The sequence below is a fragment of the Megalops cyprinoides genome, chromosome 2 (genome assembly GCF_013368585.1).
Source record: "Megalops cyprinoides isolate fMegCyp1 chromosome 2, fMegCyp1.pri, whole genome shotgun sequence".
In the NCBI taxonomy this organism is placed as follows: Eukaryota; Metazoa; Chordata; class Actinopteri; order Elopiformes; family Megalopidae; genus Megalops; species Megalops cyprinoides.
The window spans coordinates 8,556,004-8,571,808 of NC_050584.1; the positions used below are offsets into that span (position 1 = coordinate 8,556,004).

A 15,805-nucleotide genomic window follows, 5' to 3' on the forward strand; every position below is an offset into this window, starting at 1 on the left:
CTTTCACAGCAATGTATCCTGCATAGGTCTTGCTCAAGGTTGGTCTGTTCCTTTCCTGAATTACTGTAATTCTGTCTTTGCTGACCCTTCTCCTTATATTTGGTGTCAATACAGAATTCTCTTTCTTGGCGTCTCTTCTTCCTCTACTCTTCCTCAATTATTCTGTCAATCAAAGGTTTCCCAATGGCTCTTCATTTCTCACTCAACTTGCATTTTGCTGACCTATTTACCCCTTCCCAGTAATGTATTCTACGAAGGTCTTATCCAAGGTTCAACTGTTTCTCTCTTGAATTACAATGCTGTCTTTACTTTTGCTGTCTTCTCTCTACTAACTGTATCACTCCCGAATTCTGTTGCTTGATTTCTCTGCTTCCTCTGTTCTTTGACTATTACTCTGTCAATCAGTGCTATCCAATGGCTCTCACTCAACTGTATTCTTGCTGACCATAGTGTTAACAGATCTCCTGATCTTTGTCCTCTTAATATCATTTCCTCAGGCTGTCCACATGAAATCATTCTTATATTTTAACTCTTCACTTACTAAATATTGTTCTTAATGCGCTTTAGCTCTCTGGTATTCTTATATCCACAACAAACTGTTGATTGAACAGATACAACAAATTTATTAAATGTAACCACAAAATATAGAAAACTGGAGTTTCTTTTCTGTTGTTGCCACTTCTGTTAATGTTGGAGAGAAGTGTTTTTATGTGTGGGCAGTATCAGACAGTATCATCAATCAGTGAATGAAGTGTCCACAAACCAACGGACCATGAGTAAACATACTTAAAAATGTAGAAAATGATTTCTTTTGCAAAATTATGTGTGACATTCACATGGATCTTTTATTTATTTATTTATTTCAACTGCTCCTGCTGTGAACAATTTGGCCCTCTTTTTCACATTGTCTGTACCCTAAACACACTGATACGTGATTGTGTCAATGGACATAAACATCTCTGTCAATCGTCTGCACTTCATTTGTGGTAATTAAATTACTAATTAAAAATACTGAGATATTGCAACGGGATAATTGACTATTAAGTGAGTTTATGACTCCACACCGTGTTTGTAGGAAATACCATGTTTCAGCTACTAAACACAGGGCTTTTCATAGAAACAAATTCTGTAGCTTTTGAAAATCAGAATTATTAACTTACAGTAATCAGAGGATTAAACAGATTTCTTGTTTAGAGTTTCTTAAAAACTAAGGCCAAAAGAACAGATTATATTGCTGCTACTTTTGGACCAATTTCATAATGCTGCATGAAACCATTTACTCTCAATCAGTTCAAGTGTTCTAACGTGCTTGTGTTCTCTTGACAGGTTGCAGGGGAATGTGGGATATAATTGCCTGTTGGCCCTCAGCTAGGGTTGGAGAGGTGGTGACTATATCATGTCCAAATTACTTCAGCTACTTCAATGATCAACATAAGGGTAAGTACACCTTCAGTATATTTTGGCAGTTGCATAAAGTGTAATCAGTTAAGCAATTCTTGTCAATGAACAATTATGAATAAAATATCACTTTCATTCAGTTTGCCTTACATAGCTCTCCTGCCAGTCAGGAAAAGACACAGACAGGCAACAGAACTATCTTTCATAGTAGCAGAGTAATTTAAATATCAAAAATGCATGGCATCAATGTGAAGGCTTTGGTTGCTCCAGTGTTAATTTTATTGTCTTTTTTGTTGGGAAAACAAAACCAGCAAGTCAAATACAAATGTAAAATATTTTCTCAAACCCCCATAACCCTGTACTCACAATGATAATTAAAGTAATTGATTATATTTTGAAAACAAGCTGGCTATATATATCATAGCAATTCTTTAGGCATAATCATCCCTACTCATGCTGTAAAAATAGACCTGTAATGCAGGCATGTTGCATTATTATGAGAAGGACTGTGACAAGAAAAATAATACACCTTTATATAAAACCACACATACCCCTAACTGAGAGTGCTTTTAGTGTTTTTTACAGTTGTAACTTGCATCAATTAACTTTTTACCATCAGCTTCCTTGCTGTCATCATTTGTGCGGTAGGTAGCTTTCAAGAAAAGCCATTAAACTGGTATTTCATTTATGATTTCATATCTGGTTTAATCTAAATTGCACAAAGATCATTCATTGTTCTCTGCAAACTCCTGCTATGAATGTTCCATTTTGGATATTTAAAAAAAAACATGAAAACAGAAGATTAGGAAAATAAATAACAAGTGTTTGCTGTTTTTATCACTTTCCATTTAATTTGTATTAATAACAAATGTGAAATGTTTTTATGCTTAATCTCTATCTGATATATTATCTACACATGAAAAGAGAAAATGAGTACATGATCAGGAACACCCACTACACAAATATGTTGGACTACCAGGAAATGGGTGGTGTTCAAAAAAATCCTATGATCATAAATCATGTGGTATCAGTGAAGTGACATTAAAAAAAACAGTGAAGTGAAAAAAAAAAGATTTTTTTAGAAAAAATATTTTGTCAAAGAAAGAACTTCTACGAAGTTCTAAGAATGTTGTAAATTATAAGTCTAATAAATGAATTGTTTATCAAACTATGCCCATAGCCAGGACTCCTAACCCATGTTGTTGCTATTGATGTTGTGTTTGGAATCTTTATTTATCCCAACAGAACACTTTAGTTATGATCCATCATCAGGGTAGGGTTGTCATTTTGTTTAAACGTAGGCCTAACTGCATTCGTTCTGTAATGATTGAGTTTACCTTGGATTTAGTGGTTATGTGCTGTTGGCATTGTTTCCACAGCTGCAAACAGGGCTTGTTCATGGGTGATTATTCTCTTACTGTCACGTCACCTGCTGAGCGCAGGAAAGAGTTTACACTGTCTTGTGTAAGGGGATTTCCAGTAGGCTTGGATATGTAATACCTCCAATACTCAAATACATTGTATAGTGCAAATTTTTCACAGCTTGTATTTTTTCGATGTACAGAGTCTTTTGTAACCAAGTGAGGTTATGGTTCATGACAAATAATTGGACAAATTACACAAAGTTATACAAAACAAAAATCTCAATAAATAGTGCCGGTTTGTTTTAAGAAATCACATCATAGAGGAATTTCACTGTTCTTAAACTTGCCTCAACAGGCCTCTTTTGTCTAGCACTTATACTGTTTGTCTCTGTATGTTACATGTTATCAGCAAGAATCCATTTTACAATAAATTATCTCAAGGTCTGTTAAAACAAGACCATCATTTAAATTCCTTACAGTGGATTCAACCAGATTGTACCTAATTTACTTCAAGATGAATGTAGTAAGGAAACGTCAAGTCTAGAGAAAGGCTCATTTGAAAATCCCTGCAGATTCAGTTCTTAGTCAGTATCAGTTAACCTGAGATGTTTATGTTTGGGAATCTTTATTATTTAATCAATAAACTGGATTAATTCCTGAAGTTAAATGGGCATCATGATATAATTTAACATGTTATGTAATGAGTGTGAAACATTACCTTAATGACTCAGAATGATATCATAACAAGTAATCTTAATAATAATAATAATAATAATAATAATAATGATAATAATGTAAACCCATTGCTTAACATCCTTCCTGGCTAGTGATAACTTTGCTGGAATGAAGCCACCCAGGAGCCCTTTTCTGAACGCAAGTGGGAAGTTATCAGCATATTTGTAATAACATACAATATTTATAGATTGAATCTACGTAAACGTTTTGGGATTTATGAACACTTTCTTCATTAATTCTATATATTAATCATGACCAGGATCTATCTCTTGTTCAAACAGGGTGATGTCTGTATAATATGAGACTCAGACAGGAGTGCTGCATGTATCCTTTAGTACAAAGGCTGTATTTTATGATGAAATTAACAACGCCATCATTGTTTCTGAAATGTACAGAGTATTTCTAACTTTCTTGATTCTGTATAGTATATGCTATGATTCACTGGTCTAAACCACTTTCCCAGGGGTCCCTTGTGCCAGCTGTACTACACTATTCCCATTCAGCTCTACTGGCAGAATATAATATTATAACATAATATTATAACAATATAATACTTTAAGTATAGTAGTAGATATATGCTGTTACTTTCCAACACACAGTAAGACATTGCTTTGAGTAGGGAACCCACTACAGTGAACTGCTGAAAATTTTGGAGACTGTTATAACTGTTACTTGAGGTCTCCCATCTGCTCTCTCCTGAGTCAACACACATGGACAGGCAGAAATTCTGCCTGGAGAAATGGTCAAAAGTCCCCCCACAGAAGTGCCAGAACTGCATAAAACAGTACAGGAAGTGTCAGTGTAATCCAAGCCTTTTAGGATTTACATATATATACTACAGGGGTGTGACAAAAATTTGTGTTTGTGTGTGACTAAAACATATGTGTTTTCTATGTATGTATCATGTCTGCCAAGTGAGTCTAGGGATTTTGCCTAGCATCTCCTCCAACTGCCTGTGAAGATGGCACATTTGCAGATTCATTTGATAGTTGAGGGTGTGACAAGCCCCCAATGATCACTCCATTTCACCTATTGGGACCTACTACATATAGCAGGCAGTGCACACCAGTCTGAAGAGGAGTGTGGCAACATTCTGTCTTTCTTGCCTGTCTTCTCTGTGCCAAAATACTGATACTGCATTAATATGTCACGTTTGGTCATTTTAATGTCTTTTCGTAGCTTCTTTTTCATACACTGTGAATGTTGTCCAACCATGATTTAAAGGGAGCGCCAGCCAATGAGGCTACATTTGAAACCTTTATTTCCAGCTCTCATGAATTTTTGCATGGGCAAGTCAGTCATCAACAGAACATCATGTGTCATTTCTTGTCTGTTTACTGCAGAGAGGTTGCATTAATGTAAAGAGATGGTACAGGGGCTCCTCGTATTTACAGTAAATTAATATAAAGATGATTGGCATGAATTCAGGCTCAGTCCATTAACATATATATTAAATTCAAACATGCACATTCCTACAAATTATTGTCTTATGGAGCATATTGATAAATTGTCTGATATTGACAAACTCAATCTCTGGACATAATAAACAAAATTGCGAGAAACAAAATTGTATTTCCTCAAATTATCTTTGACTCCTAAGTCTTTTCTGCACTGATTTGAAATGTTATATTAAAAGTGGTTCATTTCTAGTGTGATATATATAGATAGATTCTTCTCATTTTTCACAGGTTAGGAAAAAGAATTAGGCACCACAGAGAACAAGAGTGACATAAATTATCAAAAGGTTAGCCACTTGTGTGACCTCCCTACATATATTAAATATTTGAACTTTTTACCTTGGAACTGTTTATGACAAGTGAAAACTCTTCATTTATCACTTTAAAGTAGAGAGGGATATTAGGAGGAGTGATTAATTGCTGAATGTTGGCTGAGTATGACATTTTCCTTTAAACAGGGTGTTTTCAGAAATTCCAAACATGTACTTGATAAGCATTCCTGGTGCTGAGTATTTGAAACTGAGGAACATTTATATGGTAATGTGCAGGTCCTACTTTATCACCATATTGCCTGAGGTTGAAGCTTGGTGTTACCATGGTCCTAATGCACTGGGCTTAGTAGCCACAACTTCAGTTATTTTTCATTGTTTAAATCATACTCATGCTTCCATCAGTGATATCATTGATCCATCATTGTTCCTCACTGTCAATGTCTGATGTCAGCCATTTCGCTGAAGCCCTATGCAGTGTAGGAGAGGACTGAAGACATTCACAACATATCAACATGTGTGAACATTTGAAACCAGGGGTGATCAGACTCGGTGCCTTAAAGGCTGTAAGGGCTTCCGATTTTCTTCACAACCTGTTATCTGGAATCTCTACAAAATGTAAGATTTTGACATCAGTCCACCTCTTTCCCTATTGGCCAGAAATAGAGTTATAAGAAATATTCCTAAATATATATGGCCTGACAAAAAATCAGGTGTTCTTTTAAGACTTAAAATAATATCTAATATCTAATAATATCTAATATACTTGTTTTCCTTCTACATGATGGCATATGGTTGCTTTGCTGACTTGAAAAGTCTCATAATATAATGCCCAGCATAATCAGGATGCATAGATACAACCCCCCTTGGGTGCAAATAGTGATATTATTAAATATTATAGTCTCAGCTGTTGGTATGTAGTGCTTTTTTTGCCTCGATGCAGAACACCAGTTATGCTTACTGCAACAACTTCTGTACTTGTGCAGGAGCACTGAAGTAAGACCATTGTGATCCTCTAATACACTCTTACACAGCAAATGGCTGTTTTTTCACACCACACGTCACGAAGTGCACTATCATGCCAGTCCCATGTTCCTTTTAGAAAGAAACTGCCGTATGTAGTTGCTAGAATTTTGTACTAATATGCTGTTGAGGCTTTCATGATATTCAGTAATTAGCCGTTACCTCTCCTGAATACTTTTTGAAATGTTCTCATGTTCTACTTTGTTCTTTGGGTTCCAAGAAAGAAGCTGTCAGCAGATCGTAGACTTCACAAACGGCTGTGATGAACCTTTTCTCCCACGTAAAACTGGATATCACTCTGTTTTGACTGCCGAGATGGTGGGCCTGTAAAAAAACACCCTGGCCTCAGTCAACACTGGAAGAACTATCCTTTCACCCACCAAGTGTATTCTCATGCTACATTTGTTCGACAGAAATAGCACAGGAATCAGTGAGCTGCGTGCCATAGCTTGGCATAAGGGGCTGTGCAGGGAAGAATGTTCAGTAACAACAACACGCAGGGGTGATTAACTCGTTTCTGCAGCCAGTGTCTTGACAAACAGCAGTGGAATCCTTTGCCAGCACTGCTGTCCTGTTGTTTTGCTGGTTGATGAAAGCATTCCTTCGGCAATCCCGTATTCAAAACATATTCAGCAGAGGATGAGCGTAGCTGCAGGGGCTTATCTTTTCTCCTGCCCTCAGAAATTGCATAGATGGTTGCCACATATGTAATTGGGCTGTTGTGACACACGGTTTTTTTTGCTGGGCCTTTTACATGGGCTGTTACACTGAAATATATCGTTAAAAGACAAAGTCTCGACATGTATTCATTTGTAGTAATCATCATGCTCACATTCTTGTCCAGATCCCGTGTTCCTCTGCGGTAGACAGTCAGAGCAAGGCAAGGGGGACACAGAATAATAGATACAGTTGTGTGATGTAAAATGGAATATAGTATATATTGTCCCTTTGCTTTTGAAATTATTTGCATAGCTATTGTCAACCTTTTATGGAATGTGCAGGTGGTCTCTTGTAGTCTTGTGTAGGCGTTGTCCAAACTGTAAAGAAATGTGAAATTGTGAAATTGAACTTCTCCTGTTGCCCAGAAAAAATTCTGTAACAATTGGTGAATCGACTGGCTTTGGTTAGTGAGCAGAAGTGGCAGAAAAGTGATCGTACTGCTGAGGGTACTGCCGCTGCAACAATTTCATGTGGATAAATTTGAAGATGGACTGAACCATTGAACTGTAGGGCCCATTGTATGTTATAGGGATTGTGAAATCAAGGGCCCATTGTGTGTTACAGGGACAGCTCTCAATTAATTTATATATTTGCCTGTTGTATGCAGTGGTCAGTTCATTTTGTATGGCATATGTTCCATAAAACAAGTTTGATAGGTTAGAAAAATAAACAGATCTAGGTGATATCACAGGTTCAAATGAACTGTTTGATAATCACACTGCATTGATTCAGCTATATACTTTGTGTGAGTACCATGATTGCCAGAGAGAAACTGTGGGATGGGCAAATAATTTAGGGATGGCGGAATAGAGGTTTGATTCCAGAGCTTTCTGTGCTGACAGTGTCACTTAGTCCACTGCGTTTAGCAGACACAATAACTTAAACCTATTTCCAGAACATTCAATAGAATACCTTCTTTTCATTTAAACAGAACCCATTTAAAACTTGAGCAGACACAGACATATAACAATGTATTTAATTTATACATTTCCCTTTTGCTATATTCACTAACTTTTTACCAACTAAAACATACATTATACAAATGAAACAATTATTAATGTGCTTATACTGCAGAATTATACAGTTACACAACTATATGAAGACTGCATCCATGTACTGCTAGTTTAGTTTCACTATTTATACAGATCTCTACGGAATATGGCAGCCTCAGATTATTAAACACTCTTAATGACAGAATATGGTATATTGCCAGAATTCTTGTCTGCAACACTATTGACATTCATATGCATATGATCGTTCTAACCACTAAAATTCATTAACCCCTGGTGTTAATATACAAGGGCTGACCTGAAATGGCGGGATAAGTCATTAAGTTGAGCTGCGTTCCCTCTGTTTAATGATCTGTGAAGTGAGCAGATGTGTAATTGTTTGACAGTTGATCCAAGGTTTGTCTTCCATACTTGTCCCAATACAAGAGGTGATTTCTGATTCCTCTGTTCTGCTTCTTGTATATCTTTTCTGTCCCCTAACTGTATATTTGCTGAGCAAATATATCACAAAAAAAGAAATGACATGAGGGTCCCATTTATTCATCTTTAAGCAATGCTTAAAATAAAATCTGACAAAACAAGTCTACCCCAACATTGTGCTGACACACAAAAGAGATTCATCAGTAGAATTTATTATAATTTGTTAAGTGTCAGAGAGCTCCCTTAAGACCGTATATGAATGAAATGCTTGTTGGCTTTTTTGGTGGAACAAGGTGAATGTTAAATAAAAAATGTTCTCTGTGAAATATGCTAAGGCGTTTATTTTGCATCTAGAGGTCTTGTTGTCCTTGTTAAGATACAGGGAGTCATGAACTGCAACACATTTTGACCAAATCTGGTTCCCAAGAATCTCGAAATTGGCTGAAAATGAAAAACATGACAACAATCCAAAGTATTCAACTTCAGAAACGCATTGCACAAATAAAAAACAATATATCTGAAAGACCTAGAACAATTCTGCTAGGGTTGGGGGTTAAAAAAACCCACTCAAAAGTACCATAACCACATAAAACAATGCAAGAAAAATCTTGTCAACGAGATCCAAGCAAGAAGATGGTTTGAAAAATAGTGATTACGAGGATGTGAATAATGATGACTCTTGTGTTTTCTGAAATAAAATCCACCTTAAAAGGATGTTGTTTAGGGCAACAGAGTGTGTAAGTCTCTATTGTATAGCTGAATTCTCAAGGCTTTGTGTGCTGTTTTGAGGAATGTAAGGGAGCCACGCCCAACTGTTTGATCCTATTCTACTCTACCTACCCACCTGTCATGTCACATAGTCCAGTCTGGAAACCTTTTACTTTGATTTATGAGGCATATGATTTTTACCCCCATATTTCTTTGAATCACTGAACAACAGTGTCATCATGCATGACAGAAACAATTGTGTTGTTATGCTTTAGAACACTTTTGGCCAAGGGTGCTTTAGGATCCTGAATTTCATCCTGTACAGCATAATTATATTATTATATAATATTATAATAGTATATTATATCATCATATTATCATTGTATTTGAATGGCTTTACAGTTCATGTTTCCTGCATTGTAAGACATTTTTACATTATTCAGTTTTCATTTTTATTCAGCCATAATTTTGTTTCACCCTGAACAGGACAACAGTTACAGCTTGTATGTATTTGATATGTATTATATAAAATATGTTGCATCAAGTAGCGGCATTATTGAAATATATAGGTATAATTTTCCATAGATTTTCATGGATTTTTTTAAAATCCAAAATACCTTGTTCACATATAAAATTGAGGGCATATTTGAGATGAGCATTGCCTGTTCTTAGAAAACAAAGAGACACAACAGAAAACAATTATGGTAATAGGTTGTGAAGAAAATCTGTAGCCCTTACTGCCCTTAAGGCACTGAGTCTGATCACCCCTGGTTTCAAATGTTCACACATGTTGATATGTTGTGAATGTCCTCAGTCCTCTCCTACACTGCATAGGGCTTCAGCGAAATGGCTGACATCAGATATTGACAGTGAGGAACAATGCCTTTCAGAGGCTTTCCTCCCTTCATTCTTTACCCCTCATATATTTTCCTCCTGACCTTCAACAGAGGAAATAAGATTAAGAAAAAAGATGAAATAATATCCATGGCTGTCTTTGGTCAGGATTCCTTTTCCAGATTCAGTTTTTTATAAATTCCTCTGCCATCTGGTAAATAAATATGGAAATCACATGAGCCTGAATGTTGGAGCTGACCTTTTGCGTGGGCATGTTTAAACTGCATGCTTCAATCACGGTGAAGTGAAAGCTTGTCAAAAAATCTCAGTTAACTAAGACTCGGACATATACACCTACTGTATATACTTTTTTTTAATTTGTAAAGACAAAATTAAAATCCATAGTAAGAGCTAATGGTAAATGGCTTTGTGTAACTAATCCTTGATTATATTGGCTTTAGAAAGTGTATTTTGGAATATATACTTTGAATGATTATGCTATTACTTTGAAAGAAAAGATTATGCTAAATGGGAGTTAAATGGGAGGGATTAAGGTGATATTCCACTCTCTGTGGCGTATGACAGCAAATGCAGTCCAAAGAATTTACTGTGAGGACAAATAGCTTGTGTGGGTTGTGTGCCAATATGGAACACATTAGAAGAGTTGAGAAAAAAAAATCAATATGAGTGAATTAGTGGAGCACAGAAAATTGTCAAAAGTGGATGTAGACAAGTATTTCAAAAAAGATTCAGAAGACATTATTTCTTGTTTATTTTCCATGGTCACTGAATTGGTATATGTTTATGCTATGAAGCTATTTCAGTCATCAATGGTCTGCCTGTCTGAATGAAATTTTGAAATATGGTTGACTTCACAGAATTTGATGTAACAGAATTTATAAATCTCAAATTATGATGCTTTAAGCTCAAACAAGAACTGATATACACTGTTTATAATAATGTAAGGTAATGTAATTTTTGTTATAAATAGACAACCTCTACAGAAAAATATTTATGGAAATTTTTTTGTGTGACAGGATAGGTTGCTGGGGTTGCAACAGTGCCCAGTTGTAGTCTTAATTTAAACCTCAGTTTCATCTGAAAAATAATCTTTTTTTGAATGAGAAAATGCCCGCTTAGAACATATTGCCGCTAAGGCAGACTTTTAACAGGAGCTGCTGTGCATTACACCCTCAGGCTCCATAAATGGCTTTTATCACAGTGAAAGCCACCTCAAACCCTAGAGCTGGCATGCAGTGCTGCATGACGGTAACTACAATGGCCACAGAACAAAACACTGGGAGCCAGTAGGCACACAGCCGCAGTTCACCTCTGCCAGAGTAAATGGGATTTGCATGCCCATGTTATGTCTTCCCTCTATTGGTTAAAAGTCCATATAAAAGTCTATTCTATGTAGAATGTAAGCTCTAAGCATTTTGCTTCACATACTGTCATGTCAATTGAACCATTCTTGTCTAATGTCAAAATGTTCAACCCTTTTAAACCTTTTCTTCATAAAAATGAAAGACATTTTATGTAGGCATTGCTATATAATGCTATATGATATTGATTTGTCTGACTGGATGGTAGATCTCTTCTGATGACCGAGGAAAATACAGTCAGGCGACAAGCTTCCCACAGACCACTTTTGAAAAATTGTTGATATAGTATGTCAAATTCAAACATTTCTGGAAATTTTGTAAATCCACCTTACACTCTGTATTTTTAGAAAAGCACAGCATAAAGATCTAATCTGGTCATTAAACATAGCTGTAAAAGAGGAAACCAGCCTGTAATTAACTCCATTGATTAGATAATGTCTTTTTGTTGTTTATTTGCCAAGTGGTCAATGAAAGTGTCAAAGCATTTAGTGAATAGACCCTATGTAACCTTTGCATTTGAACCTTTGTTTGGATGCTGGGCTTTATTGTATATTTCCATACAGCATAAATATTGGTCCCCTCTCTTCCCCCAACAAATTCTTTAAAGTTACAACAGACAGCTTCTGTTCTGACTGTGCTGGTTTTTAAGGCATACTTCATTAAATTGTCAGCTTTGATACCTTCTGGATCTAGGAATTGATTTTAGTCCAATTCACTGAAGTTGTTGCTGTGAATTACATTGAAAATTGGGCATTGTAAAGTGGCTGCTGTCAGAAAAACATTAACTCTCTTTTAATCAGAGTAAATTTTTAACTTTAAGAACAATGATTCATTAGCATTCATTCATTGATTGACTTACATTGACAGGGTGGGTTTGTGTGTATTTATAGCATATTCATCTTACAAAACATCAGCAGCAGTCGGGTAGTTAACATTTAATGAAGGAGACATTGTCACCAGACAAGGTCAAGACGCCAGAGTGTTATCCAGTCATTCAACCTGTGGTAGTATTTTTTGAATTTGTTCTTCAGTTTAACTCCTTGTCTAAGTACCAACCAGGCCATGAAGACATTCTTTTCTCAAACTATTTTGAAATGAATAAAAATGTCATTATTGTGTTTAATAAATTTCACTGGTGTAGCATTGCACTTAATGGATCAGGTAACATAGCCACTTGGATCTTGCATATCAGATTTTATCAGACAGGTGCTGCTGTCCAATTCCAAACTTACTCTCACTAAAGAGAAATGCAGCCTTTTCTGAAAATGACTTATGTTGAAATGTGTGGTTGGGTTTCACTCCAAGTAACTGGGCTGCTTTTTGTTTTATCAGAAACATATGCGTAAGGCTCTCCTTTATTTCACTTTTTCTGTGTTCTGGAAAGAACAAAAGAAAAGAAAAAACAAAAACAATGAACATCATGCAAGTCTAGTACAAATTAGATTCTGAAAAGTTTGAAGCAAATTCAGTGTTCAAGTATTGAAAAATACAATTATTGCCACATTGCTCCTTGGTGGTAGTACCTCAAAAGCAACACATGACCTCTCAGTATAACATTCCAGCTTTCATGAGTCTCTGCCTAAATAGCCATGTATATTGAGTTTCATTTAATATATTCTGAAACATACAGTATATACATTTTGAAATATCTGTGAATGTCCTTTGTTTCACCCAAGAATTTGTATGTAAGCCAATTCTTTAAAAAAAGCTGAAAAGCCACCATAGGCCACAAATGTGTCAGAGGGATACTGCACTTGCATAATCCTGATGTTAAATGGGTTTGCTGAGACCATTGTTTAGTGATCTATAAATATGTATACCAGGTTTTTAGGCATCAGATGTAAACACTTCCTAGCTCATGAACTAAAATATTTTTTACAAGAAATTATCATAGGTTTTCTAACTTTAATTTGTTCATTAATTGAACTCTGTGAGAGACAATACACACCTTTGTTGAAGAAATACATATGACCCTTTATCATCAAGAGTAACCCCTATCCAAAACACAGCCATAGTGGCCCTGCTTCAATTGTACAGACATTGTAGAGACATGGTCAGGTGTCTGGGTAAAGCTTTGAAACATGTCTCTGCTGTGTGTACAATTGAAGTTATCAGACTTCATTTAGCATAAGAAATGACCTTTTTTAGTGTCCAGTTATGGGGAAGCCAAGGGTGCCTCTCCACGAGGTTACCTGTGCATTTCTGATGGACATGGGCATATATACAAAATACCAACAATAAATATTGTAACCTTGAATGGAATCTTTGTGATCTGCCAGCCTGGCTACAAGTGTTAGTCTAAACATCATGCTTATATAAGCATTTGTGATTACAGACAATTTTTAAGGATTCCCAAAAAGCAGGAGACCTTCTCCTTGGGCCTCTTAAAAGAGCACGAACCACTACATCAGGGATACATCAAAAGTACTCTGTGCACTACAACCTGCAGGGCCACTATGGCTGTGTTATGAATAGGGGTTATTCTTGATGAGAATGGGTCATGTGTATTTCTTTCTGAAAAGTTCTATCCTAGGTACAAAACATACTGTTCCACACTGTTGGACTATGTTCATCCCTGAAGTAAATAAATATATAAATATAGAATAGTAATAATAACAATAATAATAAACGGGATACACGGATACATTTTGAGGTTTGGAAGGCCAATACTTTTTCAGAAATGCTGCAAATGCCAGTTAATGTTCAATACACGAAAACCAGTTAATTTTTTTTTTTTTTTTACTAAATACTTGATTAGAACCAGCAGTGAAATTATTCACTTAGCATGTGGTTCATCTGTAACCCCTCACTCTAAAGTTCATGCATGAGTAAAAAACAGAATAAATTGTACCAGTCATTAAGGGCTGAGTAACACTGAACACAGCATGCTGCAGCAGAAAGGTTAATTTCAATCTGAGCACAATACTGCAAAGGGCCCACATGCTCATCTGTACTGTTCAATTAAGAATGCCTCCTCTGCCCAGGCTCTGGTATTGGTCGGTCTGGCATGATCTGAATAATGTTAAATACGAATGATAACTCCAGGCTTGTCAACCTGGATTGGATAATATGTACAGGAGCCAACATTATAGTGATGAATAACCAATAATATGGAGACCCAATTTCAAAATCCTTACTTAGGTACTCAAAATATCTCAGCAACCTTTGCATTGCTATTGCCCAGTGAATTGTGGTGCAGTATTTTAACAGCTTTTATTTAAAATTGTGATGTCATCTTAATCCCCTCTGGTTTTGTCAATGCAGCAAGGGAACATAGTAGTGGAATTAGTATATCCTGTTTCCATGGGGCTCTTGATTGAACCAAAATCATCTGTCCCTACCACCAACCTCAGCAGGTCATAGATTACTTGTGCTGTTCCATGCCTCTTAGCAACTGCAACTGAATTGCAAGTGAATTTGCACTAAGAACAATGTGCAGTTGGATTAATGCATAGTACATTTTAGATACTTATAATGTAAGGTTGCTGCACAGTCTAATTTAAGTTGCATGAGCTGTCACCAGCACCTGGCTATAGTCGTCTTAACCTGCACGCATCAGTAAAATCAGTATAGGCTCAATAAAGACTTTGGATCCTGTTAAATGAGATCATTTGTTTATTGTCATGTCAGAAATGTTCACTTAATTCACTTTTTTTCAGATTTCAGAAGTCGGGAAACAGGTTCTCAAAGAGGTGTTTCACAGGAAAATATAAATCTTTTAGTGAAATTTTTTTTTTTTCTCCATATTTCTCCTCTATGACCCATATATTACCTCTCAGTGCCATGTAATCATTAAACCATTCCATGAACGGTCTCTTTCTGCACAATGCAGGCACAAGCTAGAATGACTTCTGAGTTCTCCCATATGTATTTGTCATTTTTCAGTTGGTTCATGAGTGGTCTAGTTTTTTTTTTTTATAACAAAATCTTTCTTTTATTGCATAGCACAGAGATAGAATCAGCTGAATTAAGGCAGGTACAAGTACTACAATTTTACCTCCAGTGTAGCTCTTTTAATTGCCCCTCTGAGTTCGCCATGATTCTCAGAGAAATTTGACATGGGCACACTGAAATCATTCCTTATCTTAATGCCCAAAATCATGAAATTGTGGGATATGCTGAGGCCCATGAATGATGATGACATGACTGTTTTCTCAAGTACATTTAAGAGCTGTGGGGGGGATTGTATCCAATTCATGTTCACAGTAGGGTTTCTTGAGCAGCAAAGGACAGTAACAAAATTAAATGAAAAAGAGCAAAATTCAGCTTCAACATAATGTCACTGAAAAAAAAGAGGAAAAATACCTAAAACCTAAAACATAAAACACTAAAAATCTGCTTTCTGTAAGCTGTTATTGTTTCCTTTCAAACTGCAACAAAAAATAACAGTAGAGCTATGGAGTAAGGATAAAATACAAAAAAGGGGATCACTAAGCCAAAAACTCACACAGAAAGTGTACCAACGCTAAACTGCCAACTGTCAAA

The 15,805-nt window shown here is 36.0% G+C and overlaps 1 protein-coding gene across 1 annotated transcript in view; it reads left to right on the top strand.

Annotated features, from left to right (window-relative positions):
- vipr1b (vasoactive intestinal peptide receptor 1b) overlaps positions 1–15,805 on the top strand; it is a 51,815-nt gene that overhangs the window by 12,379 nt on the left and 23,631 nt on the right. Inside the window, exon 2 of the mRNA XM_036553979.1 lies at positions 1,327–1,437. Within this exon, the coding sequence (XP_036409872.1) occupies positions 1,327–1,437 (111 nt within the window). The remainder of the gene's footprint in view (positions 1–1,326; positions 1,438–15,805) is intronic.